We start from the raw sequence: 27,361 nt of genomic DNA on the forward strand, positions 1-27,361 counted from the left end.
TCTCTGAAACTCGGCACGGTTTGGTTTTCATTACTTCATAGCACCTCCTCAACGTGGGCGGAGTCATCACAGCGTGGCTGCATGAAACTGCTGTGACGATGTTTTACACGCGACACAAACTTGTGACTTGTAAAGTAGTTGTTTTCAGTGTAACTGAATCACTAGAATCAGTTCATTAAAAAGATCTGTGACAGCAGACTCCACCGTTAAATATTGACATTTTAGATATTTGCTTTGTTAAATGTTGGAGATGAATGCAAATCTTAATCAGTTTAGTCTAACAGCTGTGCAGGTGTCCTGTGTGTCCTGTTGGACAGACTCTGTAGACATTTGAATGTTCCCAGTAATCACCTGATTTGCCTCTGGACTGAACACAAACCAGATTAACTCTGCTTTCACAGAGGGAATCAGACGACAATACAAAAGATGCACAATAAATTAAATAAGGAGGATCAAAATACAAAAAAGAGAAGGAGAAAACTCTCACAAACAAAACTATTTAGGGGAAAAAAACGTTTAGTAAAACAAGAAGAATATTTTGCAAACTTTGACATTTTCAGATTTATGATGAGACAGAGCTCATGGAGAATGAGATCATAGACATATTAGAAATATTCACTTATTTCTTCTCTCGTCCATACAGCAACTAATGTTTCAGGAACATCTGGTACAATTATAAGATTCTAATATTGGAATAATATTCACAGACGTCTCTGATTATTTATCTTTAGTGTGTGTAAAAGTCATGTATTACCAAAGAACATTTAACAAGAAAATAAAGAAAGTTGTAGGTTAAAGATAGAAAATATTTGTATCTAAAATGTTGTCAAATATGGTTCAGAATCAGCTGATGATGGATCACAGGGCGATAGGCGGGGTCACATCGCAGGGACACGGGGCGATAGGCGGGGTCACATTGATGTGAGGTGAGAGAATAACTATAGTTCAGAAACTTATCTGGGATATAAAGTATTTATTTAATTGATCAAGCACCTCATCATTATATGAGTTGATCTACTGAGTTACAAAGGCATCATCTTGTTTGAATCAGTTGATGATGAGAAATAAGTGTTCTCTACACTGATTCATAATGGTTTAAGAAGATTCATATATACTGCCATCTAGTGATAGAATGTTTGAAGACAGATTGGATGGATCAGAAATGGAAGAAAAAGAATGAATAAACAATAAATGAATGAATAAATAAAGGAAACATGACAAAGTGCCACAACAAACACAGAGACAGAAAGCTTTACGAAAGATAAGCCTGTGAAATGTGGGCTGGGGTCTGGTGAATGGTGATGTTTGCTCTCCATTACAGTTTAACTTGCAGCAGAGCAGCGGAAGTTCCAGCCAGAATGTGATAAGAGCGGAAAGAAGACTGTCATTTTAGTGTGCAGTGACCCAGTCTCACAGCTGCACTTGGAATCTGACCAATCTGTAGACTTTACCCTATTCACAAATAAAAAATGTGCAATTTGACAGAGGACATTTGGTAAAACTTTATGCAACATAATTATGCAACACATCCAACAGTGTTAGACTCGTGAGCCTGAGCCTGACAGTCTTCACAACACTAACAACACCAGAGCTACAGGCTGTTTTGACTACTATTGTGATGTGACCTGATGAAGCACATTTTTGTCAGTCAGGGTATGAAATGCAATAATATCTGATATTTCCCCTTAGGGCAACTATAGCGATTTGAAAGTTGTGAGTTCAATTACCAGCTTGTCTGCAGGACACTTAACCTGTCGGCTGTGAATGTGTATGAAGATGTGATTATCGTGTAAAGCAATAAATATCAATATACAAACACCGACCATTTACTATTGAAGAAGCAAAACATCTGAAAAAGTACCAACACTACAATGTAAAGGTACCACAATTGTACAACTAGAAAAACGTGAATGGGAAGGTGCTGCACCATGAAGGAACCACATCAGTGACAGTGTGTGGTCGTGCAACAGGAAAAATACCAAAACTAAAAGCTGAATGAAATGCAGGGGTGCTGTGGGAGAATGTCAGGGGCCAATGGAAGGCTTGGATTCAGTTGGATGTCATGCAGGGGTGTGTTGTGATCTACTTCTGAGAACTTGATTTGGGAAAGAGGGTTATCAGTAACTGATAAGGGCCACGTTTAAAAGGCGGAGTTAGGATGAGCCTCTGTGATATTGCACTACAGACTGGAGGGAGCAGTAATACAATCATGCTGGTGCTTGTAGTCACTGTTTCTGTTGCCAATGTGTTTTTTGCTGCTGGAGTCTCTTGCTTCCCCCTAATGGACCAGGGACCATACCTGGACCATGGCTGGGACCAGGTCGTGCGCTTGAGGCACTTGTATGCTACGAGGCCAGGACTGCACCTACTGATCAGTGCAGATGGACAGATCCATGGCTCCGCAGACCAAACAGTGCACAGTGAGTAAAGCACATCAAGTTTTTGATGATTGCTGCTGCAGCAGCAGCAGAACTTGAGTCGGCTCAGTGAGACTCTGGGTTCTGATGAGTGTTTAAACTGCAGGTCTGCTGGAGATCCGACCTGTCGATCCAGGCTGTGTTGCCATCAGAGGAGTAGCAACTTCAAGATTTCTCTGCATAGAGGGCGATGGAAGACTCTACTCATCGGTAAGGACATATATTACTGACATGTGACATTCTGTTGCCAAATTATAATCCAATATTTTAATAACAATGTGTCTAGAATCAGTAAATTCATCAAAAGTCATTTTTTCAATTTTGTTCATGTATATGAAATGTTTGATGTTTTTTTTTTTAGTAAATGTCTAATTGTCAACAAAGGTAGAATAAAAATTAACTTATATAATATAGCAATGATAAAATGTTTTAGTTGTATCTGGTTTGTAAAATGCACAGTTCCAAAAGTAGTGTGTTGTATACTATTTTATTTGATTAAAAATGACCATCTCATATCACTCTCTGATAAATATGACTTCAAAATTAAATATTTGCACTAAAACCACTTGAACAAGGGCATCATCTTAATCTTAAATTACAGATGATTTCATGTTAAAGCCATAGATACAGTATGTGGTGTGTGTGTGTGTGTGTGTGTGTCTGCATATCTGCATGTATCTGTTTCACATTGTTTAGAAACACAAATATGTATGTCAGTCACAGGAAGAATGAGGAGGTATTGAGTAGTAATATAAATAAATATACAATTTTGCACAATTTCATATTCTAACTAATGGAAAAACATCTGTCAATGCATCAGTTTCCCACAGAGTCAACATTTCACAAGTGTTGACGCAAAAAAAAAACATGAATCCTTGATACAGATCACTGCCAAACTCGACCAGTTTCTTCCTGAGACCAGAACCTGCAGTATCCATCCTGTCCTTTTCCAGTTATCACAAATGGACAAAAGCATTACTTCCTTATGGAAGGTAATAAGGATGAAAGGATGAAAAGGAGTCATTTTAATGGCTTTCAAATGGCAAATTTAGGGCCCTAATGTACAGAGTGTGAGTGTTTTTATACACAATACAATTTATCAAAAATGGTAATATAATAATAATAACCAAGAACTATCAGCAGTCAGTCTAAAAATATTTATTCCACTTAAACTCGTGTGCAGGTTACACTTCATGATATTATAATATCATTATAGTAAGTGTGACATCATCTGTGATCTTTTCCAAACTGCACCAAATGAAATCATAGAAGAAACTCCTGCAGAAAGGTTGGAGGAGACGCTGCTGATCGGAGGTGTTGCGCTGCTGTTCATATTATTGGCCGTCAGCTTCCATGTTCTGAAAACACTCAGTCAGTCATTCATTCAAACAGTCGACTGGTTCATCAACCTTTGTCCAGTGTGGCGCAGGGTAAGTTTTTTGTGTTTGCAAAGTGAAAAAACTGAATGAAAAGATCAAGCAGCAGCAACAACAACCTTGGCCTGTGGCTGCCTCCCTTTGCCCAAAGTCAACAATCATTGAAGAACTCACAGCAACATTTACATAGGTGTTCTACCTTCATTCATGCAAACTACAGGGAAAACAATACGACATTCAACGCTATTAGCTTTGTTCAAAAGACTAAATGATCGTGGAGGCCTCCACTTATTAGACAATATGACCGTTTCCTTATGATTATGATTTTACAGCCAACTAATGTTAATAATTGTAAATAAAGGTAATCATTCATTTAAATTGTATTTGTATATCACCGAATCACAACATACATGATCTCAGGTCTCTGTACATAGACAACATCATGGAGCAGAGAAACACAACAGTTCACACAATGAACAGAAGAAGAAGAAGAAGAAGAAGAAGAAGAAATCTCTGACAGAACCAGACTCACATGTGCAGCATCTGCCTCTGTGAAAGGAAGAATGGGGGACAGAGGAGAGGAGGGGGACAGAAAGGACAAGAGGGAGGAGAGGTAAAGACCGAAAAGAGAGACAGTTTGGGTAAGGGTTAGGGACCAGGAGCAGATACACAACTGTATCAAGTTATAGGTTTAAACACGACAGTTAGAGTCACTGATGACGTGATGTCATTTATATAAGCAGCAGCAGTGACTGCTGATTGTTAATTATAGCATAATAATAATTATTATATTATTATTATTATTATATTATTATTACAATAATAAAAACTGGATCTGGATCCTGCAACCTGCAATATGAGGACAGAGAGAGAGAGGAAGGACAGACACAAACTAGGACTACCTTTTTATTTGTGGCACAATAAAAAAACTAAGCAGTCTACCATGAACTTCCATATTACTATAGAAAATATAGAAAATCTTTTACAAAACAAGTTTCAAATTTTAATGCAAATTTTAGTAAACAATATTTGAGACGGACTTGAACTAAATATGATTTTGGCATATGTTACATATTCATCTGAAAAGCTTCCTTTGGCTCATAGCTGCATTCTGACACTCCGCAGTCCGCACTCACGTGTAATTTGCATATCAAATTGGCAGCCTATGCTCCTCCCCTTATTGTGCATGCTCCGTCTCAGTGGAGTAGCAGGAGGAGCTTGTGTGTGCGTGTGCGTGTGAGTGACAGCAATTTAAAAAGAATGAAAGAAAAAGAACGAAAAAGAAAAAGAACAAAATAGAAAAAGAACGTCTCTCAGCTGCGACTCGGTTCCCATCGCTCAATAGATTTGGTTTGTTTGTGAACGTCACAACTCTAAAAGACTTAATATTTAGTCATCAAGCCTGTGTCTCAGTGACATCAGCAAACGTTAGCATTCTTCTGCTGTGATGCTCTTCCAGGCTTTCAGTTGTTACGCCCTTCAGTCTCGTCTATAGCAGGTCAAATGTGCTTGTGTGTTTGGGATCATGAGCAGATCCTTTCTTCTTGTCTCATCACTTTGGTAAAAGTTCATCTTTGTCTCATCAGTCCATAAAACTTTGTCCCAGAATGTTTGAGGCTCGTCTCTGAACTTTTTTGCAAATTCCAGCCTGGTCTTCCTGTTCTTCTTGCTAATGAGTGGTTTGCATCTTCTGCTGTAGCCTCTGTACGTTTGTTCATGAAGTCTTCTGTGATACCTTCACTCCTGCCCTCTGGAGGTTGTTTTAGTGTTTCTGATGTTACCATGTTTTCAAAAATATAAGACTTGGCCTCATTGTTCCAATACTTTTGGAGGGCACTGTAAGTATGATTTAAACCAGCAGAGGGCAGTGATCCCAAGAGTCTGCTCCAGTCTCTGCAGTAGAATTTCAGTGACACCTCTGAATAAGGTGCAGTTGGATCAGAACTGGTCTCTGTGTTTTCTAACTAATGCTTGTACACTACATTATAACAAGTTATTTTAACTAATGACTTTCATATAGGAATAATCACCATATGCACCTTTAACATTTAGAGCCTCAAGAACAAAGTCTGTGTCTGTGTCTGTGAAACACCATTTCAATAACAACAAAAATGTAAGTGAATCAAGACGTTAATGAATCAAGAGAAATGTCCAGTGGATGGAATTCATCAATAACTCCATAAAAACCTGATGATGACACCTGAGACACTTATGCTCCTCCTCCCTTTACAGACAACACATTCTGCCCTGTGTGACTCACACAGGTCATTTATTTCAGAGAGAGAGACAGAGACACACAGAGAGAGCGACAGAGACAGAGACAGGGAGAGAGAGAGAGAGCGAGACAGTCTGTCTCTGTCTCTGTCTCAGAGACAGACAGAGACAGAGAGACAGAGACACAGAGAGAGACACAGAGAGAGAGAGACAGAGCGATATGTTGATAATGATGTTTGATGTCATCATCTACCTGCATGATTACATCAAACTCACTTTCACAGTAATTATGTCTACACAAAACACAAAAGTTACATTTTCTAAAAAAATTCTCTGTCTCTCTCCCTGTCTGTCTCCCCGTCTGTCTCTCTCTGGGTGTCCTGAGGTAAATGTTTTGTTTTACTTGAGGTCAGGTGATGTAACCTCTGACCTTCCGTCTCTGTGTTTTCCAGCACATCTACAGCAGAGACGACTGCGCCTTCAGAGAGAAGATCTTACCAGACGGGTACAACGTCTACACCTCTGACAAACACGGAGCCTTGCTCAGTCTGGGAAACCAGCGACAAAGGCTGCAGGGCAGAGACCGTGGTGTCCCGACCTTGGCTCAGTTCCTCCCGAGGATCAGCACCCTGGCTCAGGACTCCGCCCCCGGACGGGACCTCCATGAGCAGAGTGCAGCACAGACAGAGGAACCCGTGGACACAATGGATTCTTTTGGAAAGCTCTCTCAGATCATTCATAGTCCCAGCTTCCACAAAAGATGAAAGAGCAGGTCAGAGACACCTGGAAACCACCGTGTCCTCAGACGTTCTGAGCACCGAGCACTCCGCCCTGGACGTCGCACAACCAGGGACTCACAGCATTTAGAGCCGACCTGCTCCTGTGGAAGTGAATCAGCTGTGAAACCTGACTGAACACGAGCACACAGTCTGACAGAGTGAACGCTGACATCTCCTCTGTTTTTATACAAATTCTACAACTAAACATCCATTGTTTGAGGTCAGACGACCTTTGTTTGATAAATCTTGGTGAACCTTAGTTATAGTTTCACAGACTTTTATAACATCACCAGACTTTCTCCTTCATTTCCATTTCCATTTCGACACCAACAGAGGTCACTGCCACACGTTGTTTAGGCTGAAAAGACCTCAGACGATGAACTGAGACTGTAGATGTTTTGCCTCTTTGCATTTTAAACGCGGGCATTTTTAGACTTGCTGCTCAGAGCGGTGACGAGTGTCTGAGTGAAGGGAGGCAGTGAGGAAAAGAAGAGCAGAAGCGTTGTATTTATTAAGTTATTTAAATAGCCAACAGTAGAACTGTAAATACCTTGTATGTATGTTATTGCTCATCTGTATTTGCTGTACATGTGTTCAGAATTGTGAAATAAATTCCTCATAAAAAGCATTAACGGGACGTCATTGTAGGTCTTCTCTTTCTCTCACTTTTATATTATTTAGAGACAGTCAGCGAGGCAGAATTAAACACGTCAGCCACCAAACCAACCACCAGGGGGCGCTCTGTGGAAACTGTCAACTTACACTAGTGTAGAGAATATCACACACAACCTGTGTTTATATTATTTATGTATATATTTTAATATATGCTATCGTTAACTAGAGTGCAGGAAGTTGACTGAGAGACACACACGCACAAATGGATGCATATGAAAAACAAAGTAAACAGTGAATGTCAGGATCGTTGAACGCACATCGACATGTTCCACGTGTTCCATCACTCAGGTTGTCTTGGCAACAACAAGATTGTTATCGCTAATGTACTGCTGCTCATTAGTATCATCATCATTATTATTACTATGATTATTATTAGCATTAATTGTATTATTATTATTATTATTATTATTATTATTATTAATAATAATAATGTTATTATCACTATTACCATTAGTATTATAATAATAATAATTGTTATTATTATTATTATTATTATTATTATTATTAATAATAATAATAATAATAATAATAATAATAACAATAATATTATTATTATTATTATTGGAGACACATCATAGTCTTACGTTTACATATTTCATGTTGCCAAAATGTCCTCATAAAGATAGGTTTGTCCTCTCTCACACACACACGGGACTCTACAATTCATTCATTCATTCATCCATTCATTGGGGCAGCATTGAAAGCATTATCTGACTTAAATTCAAATTTTAGTCCTAAACTTAACCAGTTTTTATTTCATTTATTTTCATTTTTCCTTCATTAGGACCAGGTCTTGCTCTCCATGAGGACTACTGGTCCTGACAAGGTCGGTGTTTTTGTCAGCCAACACGCGCGCGCGCGCGCGCACAGCGTAGCTCCTCCTCGGCGGACTTTTCGATCAAACAGAGAAGTGAATTTCACCGGAAACTAAACTTTTTTTATCTGAAGCAACAGAGAGAAAAAAGGGACGACACTTGTTTTCACACTTCCTTTTTCTGGTCAGTGACGTGGTTGTGCTGTTGCTGGAGATGTGTGAGAGACAGAGACAACAGCAGGGACACGGAGACAGCAGCAGAGACACGGAGACAGCAGCAGAGACACAGACACGGAGACAGCAGCAGAGACAGAGACACTGAGACACTGAGACAGAGACACAGAGACATGGAGAACACAGAGAAGACGTCGACTGATACCATGGAGGATGTGAGTAGCGCTTCAGCTCTTCTCAGTCGCTTGTGTCCAAACTAAAGAAACGAGAAAGAAAAACAAAGTGTGTTCCGTGTGAAGTGGACGCGCTTCACAGGACTCACAGTCCAGCCAGAGACAGGATGGATGATGATGATGATGATGATGAGACGTTAATTTGAAACAGATTACACCTGCACGCCCGTTAATCTCCTTCAGAGTTTTCAGAGCAGCGCGTGGGTGTGAACACAAGTTTCGAAACGGAAGTTCTAATTTTGTCAGATGAATTCACCATCGTTACCATCGCAGTTGATCTAGTCAGAGAGGATATTACACCATGATAACATGATACATCCAATAATGACTACAGGACGTTTACATGTTCTCTTATATTCTAAAACAAAAGTATGAAGAATATCAATCATTCAAAAATTCTTAAATGAGTGACGATGATGGTAATTGATTGCATTTTCTGACATTTTATGGACTAAACTATAGATTTGTAACTGATTATGTTTATTATTATTTATTTATTATTTCATTTATTAAACTACAAATACAATGTCAATGTCACTGGCTGACATGTTAGCAGAGGCCTTATCATCATCATCAACATCAATGTTATCATCATCATCATTGTTATTATTATCGTCATCATCATCATTGTTATTATTATTATCATCATTATCATCGTTGTTATCATTATCATCATCATCATCATTATTATCTTCATCGTCATTATATCATCATCATCATTATTATCATCATCATCATCATTGTCATTATTATTTATGGTCTTCATTATCATCATCATCATCATTATTGTTATTATTATTTATTATCTTCATCATTATTATCACCATCATCATCATCATTGTTATTATTATTTATTATCTTCATCATTATTATCACCATCATCATCCTCATTGTTATTATTACCATCATCATCATCATTATTATCATCATCAGTGTTATTATCATCATCATCATTGTTATTATTATTTATTATCTTTATTATTATCATCATCATCATTATTATCATCATTGTTATTATTATTTATTATCATCATCATTGTTATTATTTATTGTCTTCATTATCATCATCATTATTGTTATTATTATATTATTTATTATCTTCATTATTATCATCATCATCATCATTGTTGTTATTATTTATTATCATCATCATCATTATTGTCATCATCATCATTGTTATTACTGTTTATTATCATCATCATCATCGTTGTTGTTATTATTATATTATTTATTATCTTCATTATTATCATCATCATCATCATTGTTGTTATTATTTATTATCATCATCATCATTATTGTCATCATCATCGTTGTTGTTATCATCATCATTGTTATTATTGTTTATTATCATCATCATCATCGTTGTTGTTATTATTTATTATCATCATCATCGTTGTTGTTATTATTATTATCATCATCATCATTGTTATTATTTTTTATTATCATCATCATTGTTATTATCTTTATTACCATCATCATTGTTGTTATTGTCATCATCATCATTGTTATTATTATCTTTATTATCATCATCATTGTTGTTATTATCATCATCATTGTTGTTATTATTATCATCATCATTGTTATTATCTTTATCACCATCGTCATCATCCTTGTTGTTGTTGTTATTAATGAAACATGTTCTCTGTTCTCAGCCTAGTTAAGGTTTTGTCTTAATGACATCACTCCTGGTTATTTTTGAGCTCACTTCATATTTTGAACCACCAGATACAAAACTGACTTATTATGTGAAAGGTTTGACTTATTAAGGGGAAGTGACTCATGAGAAAAGGGAAGTGATAAAAACGCTGATGATGGTGATGATGATGATGGACAAAAGTCATCAGAATAAACATGCGTGTGATTCCTAGTGACAGGTCTGCTTCACAGGTTACACCAGAAATGATCGTTGACATGTTTTTAAATAGACACTCGCACTTTAAACACAAACAACATTCAGTCAACTTTTCATTACATTACACAAGTGAGTGAGTGAGTGAGTGAGTATATATGAACATTTAGATTTTTTGAATTCACTTTAAGCCTTTCACTTTTTCCAAAATTGAAGTTTGAATGAATTTGTAATTTCTTTTCTTTACCTTATGAATAATTAGAGTCATGTGCTGCTGTGTTATTGTATGAATGACATACGTCAGTCAGAGAGGATGAATCAGCACAGACTCCATTATTATCTAAAATGTAACAATGTTTGTCACTCTTTCATTCATTGAATATAAATATTACCCGTGGACGAGAATGTGCACAGTGTGTGTGTGTATGTGTGTGTGTGTTCATGAGACAGATCACAATGAGTTGCAGTAACTTGTTGTAACTTGTTATCTCTCTGTGGTATTTGCAGAGAGAGGAGAGTGGACAGAGGAGAGAGGACAGAAGAGAGAGGAGAGGAGAGAGAGGAGAGAGGACAGAAGAGAGTGGACAGAGGAGAGAAGAGAGAGGACAGAGGAGAGAGGACAGAAGAGAGAGGAGAGAGACAGAAGAGAGTGGACAGAGGAGAGAGAGAGAGGACAGAGGAGAGGACAGGAAGAGAGGACAGAGGAGAGAGAGAGAGAGAGGACAGAAGAGAGAGGACAGAAGAGAGAGAGAGGACAGAGAGAGAGGAGTGGACAGAGGAGAGAAGTGAGAACAGCGGAGAGAAGAGAGAAAAGAGAGGACAGAAGAGAGAGGAGAGGAGAGGACAGTGAAGAGGAGAGAAGAGAGGGTAGAGAGAAGGCAGGACAGAGAGGAAGAGTTTTGTCTCCCTCATCATCTGTGTAGAATCTGCCTCGTGCTGTTTTTGCAAAAAAGAATAATGAACATACACAAAAGTCCCAGACGTGGAAGAGGAGCAAAATGAGACAGCGAGGGGATGTACAGCGTTAGTCGACTCAAGAAGCAGAAGTGAAGCTTCACATGAACTACCGAGGACAAGAGTCTGTGAGACTCGCCCTGTCATTATTATTATTTGTATTCTTATTTATTTATTTATTTATTTATTTATTTATTTTCTGACTGTGTGATGTGGGATAACTGGACTGTACACAGGGGGACAGGGGGACAGGGGGTGGACCAACAAGAGGAAGGGAAAACAGAGGAGTAAGCGGGAGAGAGAGAGAAAGAGAGACCCACACTTGACCATAAATAGTCAGAGAAATGTTGTATATAAATATTCATTGATGATGTGCATGCAGCAGAGATAATACCACATACCAGAGCAAGAGATTTGCCACAGTTTAATATCATTTTCTGTGTTGGTCAGCATGTCAGTACCAAGGTTATAATAGTTAACGAAATCTAATGAAATAACCAAGACGAAAAAATTATCTGTTTATAAAACAAACTACTACTACAAACTAACATTGTAGTGAAAACATCTTTGTACATTTATTCCATACATAATATGAAGCATGTTTCATTTATTTTTGATAGGTTTTTATTTTCATTCATAATAAATATGTTCAGTTTGTTTTTGTTTACAATGTGAGACATACGACTATGCAAGTTAAATATAATATTTCTTATGTTCAGTAGATTTTACCTGACACACTAATAACTGTATGATGCACATTTTGCACCTCAGTTTATTTTCTTGTAGAAAATACATGTTATGACATTTTTGAATCTTATTCTATATTACCAAAAACCAACACTAAAACTAAGCCTTTACAAAAATCAAAATGAGCTCTAAATACTAATTCACCCTAACTCATTTAAAAAAAAACGAAATAAAAACTATTCTAACCTTGGTCAGTACGCGGACCTGCAGACAAAAGCCCAAAACCAGCAGATTCTCAAGCACTGCACAGCGTCCATAACTTTTCATTTTCGCTAACTTTTACAGACACTTAAATTGAAGCTAACTGTCCAGTAGAAACAGCGCCACCATGGAGACTCAGAGGCCCAGCAGGGGCTCAGACTCAGGGGCCCAGCAGGGGCTCAGACTCAGGGGCCCACAGCTCAGACTTCAACTACAAAAACCTGAAATGGCATCATTGAATCATTGATGTTGAAGAGTTTCTCTTGAAACAGGAACAGCATGTCACTGTGTACATGTTGTACCTCTCAGTTCCACTTTCCAGGTGTCACAATACTAGTGATGGGAAGTTTGGCTCTTTTCAGAGAGAAGAGCCGGCTCTTCTTTGGGAGCTGAGTCAAAAGAGCCGGCTCTTTCGACTCCTGAACGGCTCTTAATTTAGGATTTTTTGTAGGCCTTTATTTTACCCTAACTTTGCAAAAATGAATGGTTTGTGTGTTGAAAACCCTTTCATGTTCAGTGTTTTTATGAGAAGCCTTATAATTGCCTAATATTGTGCATTTATTCTGTTACAAAACCATTCTTTTGTTTAATATTTTAATCAAACATTTTATTGCACAAATTAACAACAAAACTGCAAATAAATCCACAGAACAGAACCAAACTCAAACAAACAGTATCTGTCTAACTTGCAGTGGAGCGCCCCCCTCTCTGTTTTCACATAATGGTATGATCCTATATCTGATTGGCCGCGATGCTGACCAATCAAAACAAAGTTCTGCCTTGAGCACTGAGCTCTGATTCACTACAAATCATCGGCTCTCAGAGCCGCATCTTTTGCGCATGACACATCACTACACAATACTGTCCTGATGTCAAATGAATAGTGAACTCTGTGCTTTGATTTACTGTGTGTGCAAACTATTTTACGTAGACAAAACCCAAAACCTGTCTTATCCTCAGGTGAGAATAAAATACAGGGATTTTTTTTTATCATTGAATCATTTTACTTTATATCTCAACCTAAACTGCAGGACTGGGTATCCACTGTTTCTTTAGGTTTGTTGTTTATATTCATACCTCATATGCTGAATGTTCGTCTGTTTTCCTCACTAACCTCGAGTGCATAGGGTGACGTGTCTCAGTGATGAAACAGACGAGCACATTATGTGTCAGGCACTAAACAATAAACCTCCTCTCATAATCGCACCATTATCCATGAATGTATGTGAGTGCATCCTCTGTCTGAGGCAGCACTCACAATTTCTGGGAAAATTCCTCTATGAAAGAAAAAGTCTCAATAGTGACTGTGTGTGTGTGTGTGTCCTTGAAGGGACATACATTCCTGAAAATAATCTCTCAAAAGTCTCTTTGTGAGACACATTATTTTTGCAGTTATTGTACGAGGGTGTAATTTAGGACGATGTAACGATAGTGAAGTAACATTGACAGTATATGTCTGATATCTGTGATATCGCTTCATAGTTCTCTGTCTTTATCAACTTTAATATTTTTAATATTAGGACTGGGTTTGCAAATGTCATGCATTTACTGCTCATACAATACTTCATAGTTAATATAAATGATCACAGTACTAACGACACAGTAACACAATACTAACTACACATGGCGAGGTACTGCTGAAGGCTTTAATGGACACGTCTGCCATCATTTATTTCTTGTTTTCCTTCTATGTTATTCATCATGCACACTGAGGACCTCCTCACACTCTCATGATGACGCCATGATGCATACTGAGGACCTTCTCACACTCTCATGAGTGTGCATCATGGTGTCATCATGAGAGTGTGAGAAGGTCTCCAGTGTGCATCATGGTGTCATGAAAGTGCGAGGAGGTCCTCAGTGTGCATCATGGTGTCATCATGTGAGTGAGAAGGTCCTCAGTGTGCATCATGGTGTCATCATGAGAGTGTGTGGAGGTCCTCAGTTTGCATCATGGTGTCATCATGAGAGTGTGAGGAGGTCCTCAGTGTGCATCATGGTGTCATCATAAGAGTGTGAGGAGGTCCTCAGTGTGCATCATGGTGTCATCAGGAGAGTGAGAAGGTCTTCAGTGTGCATCATGGTGTCATCATGAGAGTGAGAAGGTCCTCAGTGTGTATTATGGTGTCATCATGAGAAAGTGAGAAGGTTCTCAGTGTGTATCATGGTGTCATCATGAGAAAGTGAGAAGGTTCTCAGTGTGCATCATGGTGTCAGTGAGAAGGGTGTGCATCATCGTGTCATCATGACAGTGAGAAGGTCCTCAGTGTGCATAATGGTGTCATCATGAGAGTATGAGAAGGTCCTCAGTGTGCATCATGGTGTCATCATGAGAAAGTGAGAAGGTGTGCATCATGGTGTCATCATGAGAGTGAGAAGGTCTTCAGTGTGCATCATGGTTTCATCATGAGAAGGTCCTCAGTGTGCATCATGGTGTCATGATGAGAGTGACACCATGCATGATGTCCTCAGTGTGCATCATGGTGTCATCATGAGAGTGAGAAGGTCCTCAGTGTGCATCATGGTGTCATCATGAGAGTGTGTGGAGGTCCTCAATGTGCATCATGGTGTCATCATGAGAGTGAGGTGGTCCTCAGTTTGCATCATGGTGTCATCATGAGAGTGTGAGGAGGTCCTCAGTGTGCATCATGGTGTCATCATAAGAGTGTGAAGAGGTCCTCAGTGTGCATCATGTCATCATGAGTGGTCTTCAGTGTGCATCATGGTGTCATCATGAGAGTGAGAGGTCCTCAGTGTGTATCATGGTGTCATCGTGATGTGTGCATCATGATCATGAGAGTGAGAAGGTCCTCAGTGTGTGTCATCATGGTGTCATCATGAGAAAGTGAGAAGTTCTCAGTGTGCATCATGGTCCTCAGTGTGTATCATGGTGTCATCAGGAGAAAGTGAGAAGGGTCTCAGTGTGTATCATGGTGTCATCATGAGAAAGTGAGAAGATTCTCAGTGTGCATCATGGTGTCATCATGAGAGTGAGAAGGTTTTCAGTGTGCATCATGGTGTGATCATGAGAGTGAGAAGGTCCTCAGTGTGCATCATGAGAGTGACACCATGCATGATGTCCTCAGTGTGCATCATGGTGTCATCGTGAGAGTGACACCATGCATGATGTCCTCAGTGTGCATCATGGTGTCATCGTGAGAGTGACACCATGCATGATGTCCTCAGTGTGCATCATGGTGTCATCGTGAGAGTGACACCATGCATGATGTCCTCAGTGTGCATCATGGTGTCATCGTGAGAGTGACACCATGCATGATGTCCTCAGTGTGCATCATGGTGTCATGATGAGAGTGACACCATGCATGATCTCCTCAGTGTGCATCATGGTGTCATGATGAGAGTGACACCATGCATGATGTCCTCAGTGTCCATCATGGTGTCATGATGAGAGTGACACCATGCATGATGTCCTCAGTGTCCATCATGGTGTCATCATGAGAGTGACACCATGCATGATGTCCTCAGTGTCCATCATGGTGTCATCATGAGAGTGACACCATGCATGATGTCCTCAGTGTCCATCATGGTGTCATCATGAGAGTGAGACCATGCATGATGTCCTCAGTGTCCATCATGCTTATATCTCCCGTCTGAACCTCATTGTAATGTGGAATGTTGTAGAACATGTCAACCACACCAAAGTGCAATGCTTTAACCAGTGAGCAAAGCAAAGCTACTAGCTACTACGAGGCACCAGATTGTCGTGATTTATACAACTGCTAGGCGGCGCTGGTTTTGAAATACAGACCATAATCCCTATATACAAACGATATGTGTTTCACTGGAGGACAGGTCATGATTATTGTTTGATTGATTTATGATATTGTTGCAATAATTGTAAAAAAAAAAGTGCTTTATTAGATATTTAAAAAAAGCAGCTGAAATAATGTACTCATGTTAAAAAAAGCACACGTTTCATACACTTTCCTGTGAGCTGCAGTGACGCTTGTGCTGAGTTCAGGCTGCGCAGGTCAGCGTGTGAAAATCAATGAATGCCAGATGCTCTCTGACCTAAAGCTGAATCAGAAACACATGTGTGCTGAGGTGTGTCACAGCCGTTCTCTCCCTCCTCTAAAATACATACCTCAGCCTCAGCAGTTTCTAATTTTGCGACTGCTTTCAAGAAATGTTTTTTTTCTGCACAACAGCAGCGTGTGGGCAGCGTTGGGTTAAAGGTTGGATTAGGTCTGTGCTGCAGAACAGACTTCCTGTGTAAAACATGATCTCACAGCGATGAGCTTTAGTCATCAGCTGAGCTCTGAGTAATGGAATCCTCCCACTGCTACTCTCTTCAAGCTTGTAGTCAGCACTGCACTGAATCCAAGCTTTTCAGACCCTCTTCCATCCGTGTCACCCATGTTAAACCACGTCAGCGGAGTCCTGAGGCCAACATAGAGGGGCTTAAGCGTCCTCATTGTCTCTGGCATGTCTTTCCTCCTCACTTGGCCTTCCTTTCTGTGCAGCTGCACTGCTGTTTACCATACGGAGACACACTTTCAATAGCAGTGAAAGGGAAAGAACAGTCAGATGACCTCCCACCTCAACCCAAAACATTTCCTGTGGAATATTCTCCGACACAAACAAAGGCTGGACCTTTACGAATGTAGACTCAGAAGCCCGCATCATCAGTAGAACACATCACCCCCGTCCTACCTCCTTCACTGGCTGCCAGTCCAACATAAGATCCTCCTTCTCACCGTCAAAACTCTCCATAATCTTTTCTGATCTCTTTCATCGCCACGCTCCCTCTCGTTCCCTCAGATCTACAGCTGCCCTCCAACTCTCGACAGCCTCTGCCTGTCTCCTCACCATGGGGTCCAGGACTCTCTCAATATTGACTTTTTTAGACTTGCCTTCTCCCTCTGTCAGACCTTCTCTATGTTACCTTTTCGGCGTTCTCGTAGTTTTAAGTTTGTCCATAATTTGATACGCCTACAAATGACTAACAGCATGTGCCTCGAGGACATTGAGTTGAAGTGTGACGCTGTATTCCTCAGACATTTGTTTCAAACCTACATCTCTGGCATTCAATGAATCCTGGGATTGGTGATGGCCATGAACGATCCAGCATTTGGATTCTTCACTTCTCAGCGATGGAAGAATGTGGATCAGTTTCTGAAATTCAACCCCTTTAGTCAGATGTTTAATCAGCAGATTTATGACATTTTGTCATCAAAGCCTTCTTTGTGGTCTCTGTGCAGAGAACTTAGAGACTTCTTGTAATGTCAGTCAGACTGTGATCAGTCAGCAGCACACCAGTTTATCCAGATGGTCTTAGTGTGTCTGACTGAAGCCTCTGTCTGCGTCCTCTCTCGGTTTTATGACATATCCAGGCTCTTCCTCACCACATGTAACTAAGCTGTGGTGTTCATAGGTTAAACGTTTTTGCCTTACTGCGTTCAGTGCCTTGAGATAATGTATGTTGTGATTAAAAAAAGGAATTTAATTGAATAACATTATTATATATAGTTGCACTTCAAAAAATCTGAACCATCCATTTAAGTAGGTTTTTAGTTAACTTTATTTTACTTGAAAGATGAGAATAAAAGAAGAACGTGAGACTCGTTGTTACTGTAGCAACTTCAAAATGTGAACGTTTTATCTCATATTGTGCACTTTGGAATTATTTGAGCCCATGAATGAATGAATGAATAGATGAATGATGAATTTGGTCTAAAGTGGACACAAACATACATGATCTGCCTTTGTATGTATAATAGTATACTGTTATATTAGCGAGTAACCAGTATTCTTTGCTGGAACACAGAGCGTTGTGTTTTGATTGTGATTTCCTCTCGATATTGTTGTAGGGTGTGAACGAGGACCCCACCCAGCGCAAAGAGCCAACATTCCTGGGTAAGGCTGGCTGGGTGAAGAAGGCTCCTGGCAGACTGTTCGCAAGCTATAAAGACCGTTATATCCATGTGGAAAAGACAGACATCGTGGTGTATGAACATGAGGTATGCTTCCAATGATGTTCCTTCTTACTGCAGCATATGTCATGTACGTGTTGGTTCAATATAAGTTCAAACCAGTACAATCAGTGAGTCCTACCTTCAGTTGCTTCGTATATATCCAGACGTCATGTATCCACACTGTGTTGCAGGACCTGCAGAAATGCTTAGAGAGAGTGGACCTGGAAAACTATGACAGATGTCATGAACTGAAGAGCCCCTTGAAGAAGAGACACAGACTGATACTGATCCGATCAGCAAAGTCTGGAAATAAGGTGAGCTGACAGGTGCGTTGAATTACACAGGGTCGCAAAGGCCAGGTCAGATTTTCAGGGAAAACAGAAACTTTCCATGGGAATTAATGACAATTAATTATTCATTAGAAATGGGTTTTGGGTTTCTAGAAATCAAATGTGATGGAGCGTTGATATTAAACTGTATTTGCATCAAATCTGATTGTTTTAGCCAAGATTATGCTACAATATATTATGTACCAATTATATTTTATAGTTTCCAACCTTTAATCTTGAAAGTTTCCAGTTTATTCTCATTAATTCACATACATTTTTTCCAATGGAAAGTTTCCACTTTTGAATTAAATTCCTTGAAAACTCTTAAAATGAACAATATTAGAGCTTCGGTGGCTGATGTCACACAACCAAGGTAATTCCCCCTGACAGGATGCGACGCTGTTTAAACACATATACTAGATAATACATTAATACATGAATACATCACACAGTCTGTCTCTTCGTCGGCTGTTTTCATCACAAAAGTGAAGATTGTGTGTGTGTGTGTGTGTCTCACCATGAGCAAACGTGAGCCCCTGAAAAGCAGAAATAGGTCACCTGACAGTAAACGAGTGAGAGAAGTTTTTAAACTCCACGTGAATGCAGATCACACACGTGTAGCAGCTTTATTTCAATTTTCCATGATGATTCTGGTGTGATGTGAGACTTGTGGGACGGAGCCCTAGCGCGAGACGTGTTTTTACACTCAGTGGCATAGATTGAAGAGAGAGGACAGGAAGGACATGTGATGAAGTCATATTCTTACCCTGAGTGAGTGAGTGAGTGAGGAACCAGTCAATAATATTCAGTTTACGTTCCTGAATTATGAGTAAATAGTTTATGGATGCCATGGTTCTGGAAGAGAAGAAATCAATTAGAAATAGTGAAAGACGACTCGCTCTGCCACTGAGCTGCAGTGAGGAACACGTCTGGTTCTCACACCTGAAAGTGTTCTCCTGGTCTCTCGCTTCTGTCTCTACCTCACCTCCCTCTTGTCCTTTCCCTCCCCCCTTTCTGTCCCCCATTTTTCCTTCCACCCTAACACACATCACATCTCTGAGTCTGGTCCTGTCAGAGATGTCTTCTTCTGTTCTCTGTCTTCTCTTTCTCTGTTGTCTATGTACAGACCTGAGATCACGTATGTTAGGATTTACAAGGACTTCAGGTCTCTGAGACATTCCTGATTTGTTTCAGCCCTCAATAGGAACGCCCCCTGAACCTGGAAGACTCAGTGGTTCATTATAACCAAACCTTAGCTTTAACTGCAGCAGGTGCGGCTGCTTCTAGCTTTGCTCCTGAAGACGCTGATGACTGAGAACCTTCACAGACACAGCTCAAAACATAGAAGTGTGTCAGTAACGTAATATTTATAATTCATACACCAGACTGAGTCTGTGTAATAAACACAAAGACATGTTGGGAGTTCTGAAAGTTTTCGTGATTTAAAACATCATGAAATCTCACGAGTTACTTTTACGTTAACCTTTGAAAACTATCAAATGTTTGGACATTCTTTACTACGGTTATCGTTTTGAAAAAGGGGAAGTTGAGAAAAGGGGAACTGGTTACTTTTTGTCTCGATATATCAGTTTAACACAGTTCCTGAATGTGTTGGTAGTTTGTTCCCCTGTTGGTTCGCGTTAGCGGTCGCTCAGGGTGAAAACACGGACTGGTCAAGAGCCAGAAAGAGCACCAGCTGCCTGTCTCAGTCCATGAGTCATGAGTCCAGGTGATTTGTAACATGTGCATCAGGTGAATTCAGGTTCTGGTCTCTCACTGGGTGAGAGTCCCTGTGATGTCACCCGCTCTGTTCCCCCAGTACATCATCATTGGTGCAGAAGTGCCATCAGACTTTCCTCTGTGACAGTGTTTGATGTGGTCTAAGACTGTGCAAAAGTCTTAAGACCACATCACAGCAGAGGTGATTCTGGTTCACTAGAACTCGATCAACTACATGACGAGTTAGTTGAGAATCAGCTGTTGATCACAGGCTCAGCTTCAGTCGATCACGATGAGACTTTTCCACTGAGGTGAGTGAGATGCTGTAGATCATCACACACAAACACACACACATTGACTTCCATCTGACAGTGGCTGTCAGTGAAGTTTTCTGATATTAACTGTCGAACCTTTATGAAGTCAGACATGAACACGATGAACTGTGTATATGAAGCTTCAACCACAGCGGATATTAGTGTGTTTGATCCTTTTCACCCTCATTCATCAAGTGAGGATGCGTCATTTTCCCGTGTGGTTAGTAAACTGTGTTGTTGTTGTTTCCTCTTTTCTGTGAAATACCACAGAAACATGGCTGCCAGCGGGGAAACCATTTATAAACACTGATGGTGTCAAAGAATGAACATAATACTAATACACTTGTACATTATACTCCTGAATGCTTTCATTTCATCAACATGTGTATCGTTGGGTCATGTGACTGACAGGTCGGGGATGTCAAGTTCCAGACTCAGACTGCCGAGGAGAAGGAAGCTTGGATTAAAGCCCTGACTGACGCCATCAGTCGAGCTAAGAACAAAGCGTTTGATGAGGTAAACGTCTGTGTGTTTATAAATGTCACACACATCCACACTCTGTATGCACGCACTCACATTTAAGCATGTGTTCACAGGTCAAGGTTGATGAGAGCAATAATTTAGACCATGTTACTCGAACAAGGCCCAAAGGCAACCGGAGCCGTCGACCACCAACCAGAATACACATGAAGGAGGTTGGTAAAGTGTGTGTGTGTGTGTGTGTGTGAACAATAGTTTCTCCAGTTTCAGATCATTAGTGGACGAACAGAACAGTAAGAGATGAAGACATTAGAATTCTTGTTTGTATCAGCTCATGTTTGATGAGTATAAATACTGCAGCAGTGGCTCAGTGGTGCTGGTGGTTGTCTTTCAACTGGAAGCTCGTGGATTTGAACCCCAGTTCCACCTGTGCTATCTTGTTGTCTGATGAATGGCTCTGTGACGTGTGACTGAAAAGAGGGTCAGTCAGTGTGGTGAAGATGGATGACACATTAACCGTGAGCCATACATGGATTTATCAACTAAAAATGAACCTTTCCAAACAGTAATGAGGTGTTTTTACCTACTTCAAATATGTAATATTCACTGTATTTAACTACTCTTAAGAGTGAGTTTATAGCATTAATGTAAAACAATGTAAAACATATAAGTTCTTAAAAGTGTTAAACCTGAACATGAAACCTAAACCTGAACATGAAACCTGAACCTAAACCTAAACTAACCTAAACTAAACTAAACCTGAACCTGATCATTTTTTATTTTTTATTTTTTATTTCTCCTTTATTTAACCAGATAAAAGACCCATTGAGATCAAGATCTCTTTCACAAGGGCGACCTGGCCAAGAAAGGCAGCAGCACACATCATAGTTAAATAAAAACAGGAAGGCAGCAACTGCAATACAAACATAGAAAGTAACAGGTAGAGAAAGGTCACAGTAACAATTTTAAGAACACAGGCACAGTTCGATGGATTTTTGTTGTCTATCTTTTAAGATGGAGCAGAAAGCTCCCAGTGAAACAAGAGCATGCAATTTAAGTTCAGTTTGGAGGGTATTCCAAGCAGAGGGGGCAGAGAAACTGAAAGCCTTTTTTCCCATTTCGCTCCGAACACGTGAGGCAGACAAGTGCAAAATATCATTTGAACGTAAGGCATAATGGCTTCTGGTCCGCTGAAGAAAAGTCCTTAAATAAGTAGGAACCAAGCCGAGAAGAGCCTTATAGACCAGAGTCATCCAGTGTGTAGCGTCTTTCAGACAGAGAAAACATGGAAGCTTTGGCATACAGTTCACTGTGGTGGGTGAGGCGGCTACAGCCAGTGATGAACCTCAGAGCACAATGATCAAAGACTGTAGGCAACTGTTAGAGGCACACATGTACACAACATCGCCATAGTCAAGTATTGGTAAGAATGTCGCTGATATCAGGACCTTCCTAGCTCTGAGGGAAAAACAAGACTTGTTTCTATAAAAGAAACCGAGCTTCACCCTTAATTTAGAAACCAAATTTCTAACATGCACTTTGAAAGATAGCTCCCCATCAATAATAAGTCCCAGGTACTTATAACTGGTAACCAGCTCAAGAGCTCTGCCATAGGGAGTTCTAATTGAAGGGATTTGTTCCATGGGAACAGATGAGTTTAAAAAAAAACATTATTTTGGATTTTTCAGCATTTAAAACCAGTTTCAATTTCTCCAGATTATTCTGCACTGTATCAAAGGCGGATTGCAAAAATGTGAATGCTTGTGCAATTGAACGTGAAGAGCAATAAATGACTGTATCATCAGCATAAAAATGGTGTGAGGCATTGGACAAGTTTGCACACAGATCGTTAATATAAATTGTAAACAAAAGTGGTCCTAGGACTGAGCCTTGAGGTACACCTTTTGTGACCTCAAGAAAAGTGGAACTAACTCCATCTGAACACATTGTGTCCTATTTGCCAAATCATAAGTCAGTGATGCTAAAAACGTTAGACTAACAACTTTGTTTTTTTTAAGTCGTAGTAATGACGTAACAAAGATCATAAAAACTGTATTCTTGTCCCTGTAGGTAGCTGTGGTATCATGTGACGGTATCCTACGGTTGGATCTTGATCTTGAGGGTGCTAAGATGCCGAATGGAACTTATTATGCTAATGTTGATGAGACGCCAGAGGAAGATATTGGAATCCCAAGGCCAACTGATGAAGAGGGGACTGGCCCTAAGCCGGAGGTCAGTCCTCCGAACAAGGTCTTCAAACCTCCCATGCCCCCGAACAAAGATGTTAAACCCAGTCCAGTGTCTGAGGGTGAACCTGAGAAGAAGGTCTGTAACCCATATAATGCAATGCAGAAATATTTTGATATAGTTTTTTTCTAAAAACAGAATCGGTCTGTAAAACATGGTTTTGTTTTAAGGTCCTGAAGCCTCCCATGCCTCCATCTAAAGAAGCCAAGTCCTGTATTTCACCTGCTGAGGCCAAAGCTGAGTGGAGTCCTGAAGCAGGGAAAGCCCCCCACCCTCCTAGCCCCCCATCCAAATCTAAGAAACCCTCCCACCCTACTGTGCAGCCACACCAAGAGGTCCCACATGTAGAGGATGAGTGTGAGGTTAAGGATGGTGATCTCAGGAAAGAGACGACAGCTACAGACAAAGATGAGGCCGACAGTTCCGTCTGTGAAGAAGCTCAGGTTCGTGTAGAACGTGCTGATGTTTCCAGCACAGCAGAGCAGAACTTAGAAGAAGGCTCAGAGAAAACTACAACCACTTCTCTTCCTCTTCCACTTTCTGTGCAAATCAAATGTCTTCAGCCTGACAAACATGGAGACCACAGCCCAACTAGAGAAGAGCTGCATGGGAAACACAAGTCTGTTCTTCAAACAATAGAAGCGCCACCTACAAGTGAAGTCCCATCAGTTGTTGTCTCCTTGAATGAGCCCCTCACTGACAGCCTCACCCTGGGGCCACTGCTCTGCCAACTGCCCGGGGAGAGGAAAATAAAGGCAGAGGAAAAGTCTGTAGACAGTGGTCAGCACTCAGACAACGACAGTGAAGGCTCAGGGGCTGAAGACACACTGGCAGCTTCTACAGCTGCACTGAGAGGAAGCCAGCCTGGTCTGGATGTGCTGGATGCCAACCAAGATAACATTCACATATCTCTTAGATTAAGGCAGGCTGCAACAAAACCTCGTGTGAAATCACAGCTCACAAAGCCCACTTTACCCCTCACGCCCTCCGCCAAGGTGAAGTCAGCCTCCAGCGGAGACCTGCTGTCCGACTCGTCAGCCTTTATTCAGGGGAGACCAAACATCAGAGACGAGACGTCTCCCACGGATGATGTCATGAAACTTGAGACGGAAGTGGCTCTGGAAATGGAAAAAACAGACAAGCTTCTCAGCAGAGTGTCCACACTTCAGGACGAAGGTGAGCGGAAGCCAAAGGATCTGCTGACTGAGGCCATGGAGAAGCTGAAGAAAGCTGATCACGTCCTCAGAGAGGTCCGAAAACTGACACTCACAAAGAACACGAACAACAGGAAGAGCTGGTGAACGTCTCAGAGAGCAGAAGGAACATTCACTCAACCTGGAGTGTGCTCGCGCTTACTTTGCAATTTTAAATAAGCTCAGCAGAAAAATGTCTGCTCTAATCCACAATCACAGAGTTTGTCATTGTGGGCCTGCTAACATTTTCTATTGTCTCTAAGAGCATGCATTCAGTTAGTGTTATATTTGGCACTGGTATCAAATGAAATCATACAAGAGGTCGGCTTTAGAACTCAAGCCTGTGTAAATAAATGGAATCTAAGAGTGAGCCATGATAGATCTCCACCTGTGTTCCAGGACTTTTGCCTTTCTGGATTTTCTACGGTACGTTTGAAATGGCTGCGTGCTGCATGTCCCTCTGCTGAGTTTGTGTTCACTATCACCATGGTTACCTGTAAATAATCAATTGGAATGCAGTTCAGTTCAATTCAGTTTTATTTGTATGGCTTCAGAGGAGAGAACAAACTCTGTCACAACCAGACTCACAGATGTGCAGCATCTGCCTCGACCGGTTGGGGTGAAAGGAAGAATGAGGGACAGAGGAGAGGAGGGGGAGAGAAAGGACAAGAGGAGAGGAGGGGGAGAGAAAGGACAAGAGGGAGGGAGTAATGTATCTAAGGCTAGATTTGTCTGAATCCAAGTATGTCTCAGTGTGATTCCGCTCACTACTTCACTCCCTACAGTTGTTTAACTATATTATTCATTCATTATTAATGTTACAGTAAAGTCTCATTCATGATGTTGACATTGAATATGAACTATTTCCCAGCTGTGAGTGAAGTGTATAGTTATAGTTATATAGTTATAGATCCAAATCCATGGAGTTAGCATTAGCCCACTTTAGCACATTAGCCCCTAACTGATAGGGTTCCACTGTTGTCACTGTAAAATACATGTGTGACATTTCACTTCTATTACTAGTATCATAGGACATAATGAATGGTCCTGGCTATGCAGCACATGGACCTGTTACTTCTTTATTAACTAAGTACAGTTACTTCTTTATTAACTAAGTACAGTTACTTCTTTAATAACTAAGTACAGTTACTTCTTTATTAACTAAGTACAGTTACTTCTTTATTAACTAAGTACAGTTACTTCTTTATTAACTAAGTACAGTTACTTCTTTATTAACTAAGTACAGTTACTTCTTTTATAACTAAGTACAGTTACTTCTTTATTAACTAAGTACAGTTACTTCTTTTATAACTAAGTACTAAGTACAGTTACTTCTTTATTAACTAAGTACAGTTACTACAGAGGTTACTTTTTAATAACTAGTAATAACTACAGTTACTTCTTTAATAACTAAGTACAGTTACTGCTTTATTAACTAAGTACAGTCTACTACAGTTATAATAACTAAGTACAGTTACTACTTTATTAACTAAGTACAGTTACTTCTTTATTAACTAAGTACAGTTACTTCTTTATTAACTAAGTACAGTTACTCCTTTATTAACTAAGTACAGTTACTTCTTTAATAACTAAGTACACATCTTTATTAACTGTTATTGCAGGTGAATGTTCTACTGTATGTTGTTTTTTCACAGATATTGTCTTTAATAACAACATATTGAAAAAGCAGTTATTATATTTCCCACATCGTACTATAAAGTGTTGATTCTGTCCTTTAAATGGTTTTAAAGGAGCTCATGCTGTTGATTTATGAATGTTTCCCTTCAGTAATTCCAGCTGTTTTTGTCTGATCTAATAAGTGCATCCATGCCAGATTTCGTTTTCTTTTATTGACTGATGACGATGACATTGTCCATCGCACAGAAGAAAGAGCATGTAGCAGCCATTTTGGCTCAAACTACCTTATCATTCCTTTGAACACATATGTGCTGAGATGAATTTCCAACTGCTTTGTTCAAAGATGTGAAGGTAGTTTTTAATTTAATCATGCCTTTGACATATGCAATTGATGTCATTGTGTCCTATTGGATTTACTTTGTTGTCACTCATTTAAACAAAGGTAAGAACATGTGTTAATGTATTTAATTTAGAGAGATTTATTTTCTGTTCTAGTTCTTCTGTTTTGGAGCCAGTTATGATTCCCTGTGGGTTTGCTATTAAATGTTCGATTGCCTTCATTTATACAAAGGCAATCAAAGTATGCAGTTCAACTCCTGCCAACCTGATTGTAGTTTCACTTGAAAATGTATCTGTTGGCACTGAATCAATAAATTTACTGCACTTTTCTGCATTGTCCAGCATGTGGGTCCGGTCTTCGGTCTGCTGTGCTTCTTCTCTAATGGATAAGTTGTACCTTATTTCAAGTTATTTAAAGGTGTGGCCTTTTCAAACTAAACATGTGAGTGACCTCCTACTTACAGACATTACCAATGAGCCAGTCTATTGTTCATTTCAGTTTCAGAGCTAAGCCACGCCCCCAGTACACCAACCTGCCTTGTGATTGGCCAGCTACTGAGATTTTCATTCCCACTCTCTTGCACCCCCCACCGCCCACCCTGAGACCAGGTCCTTCAGACCACAAAACAACATTTTGTTTAACTTGTTTATTAAGAAAAACCCTAACCATCATTCTGCTCCTGAGTCTGCTTCTGGGTCCACTGAGACTTTTCTGGCCTGTTTGGCCCTGACA

General features: G+C 40.0%; 2 protein-coding genes across 2 annotated transcripts; both read left to right on the forward strand.

The window, feature by feature from the left end:
* The first annotated feature begins 2,197 nt into the window (after window positions 1-2,197).
* fgf19 (fibroblast growth factor 19) lies at window positions 2,198-7,364 on the forward strand. The gene is made up of 3 exons (XM_044036738.1): window positions 2,198-2,420; window positions 2,524-2,627; window positions 6,460-7,364. Exons 1-3 carry the CDS (start codon window positions 2,210-2,212, stop codon window positions 6,769-6,771), a joined length of 627 nt encoding a protein of 208 aa, XP_043892673.1. The 5' UTR covers window positions 2,198-2,209; the 3' UTR covers window positions 6,772-7,364.
* A 1,227-nt stretch (window positions 7,365-8,591) lies between these two features.
* Window positions 8,592-25,021, forward strand: plekho2 (pleckstrin homology domain containing, family O member 2). Its single transcript, XM_044036691.1, has 7 exons — window positions 8,592-8,664; window positions 18,265-18,414; window positions 18,561-18,683; window positions 21,143-21,247; window positions 21,328-21,426; window positions 23,282-23,536; window positions 23,629-25,021. The coding sequence occupies exons 1-7, from the start codon at window positions 8,623-8,625 to the stop codon at window positions 24,757-24,759; spliced, it is 1,905 nt and encodes a 634-aa protein (XP_043892626.1). The 5' UTR covers window positions 8,592-8,622; the 3' UTR covers window positions 24,760-25,021.
* The last annotated feature ends 2,340 nt before the right edge of the window (window positions 25,022-27,361 follow it).

Source organism: Solea senegalensis, linkage group LG10, assembly GCF_019176455.1.
Source record: "Solea senegalensis isolate Sse05_10M linkage group LG10, IFAPA_SoseM_1, whole genome shotgun sequence".
NCBI lineage: Eukaryota > Metazoa > Chordata > Actinopteri > Pleuronectiformes > Soleidae > Solea > Solea senegalensis.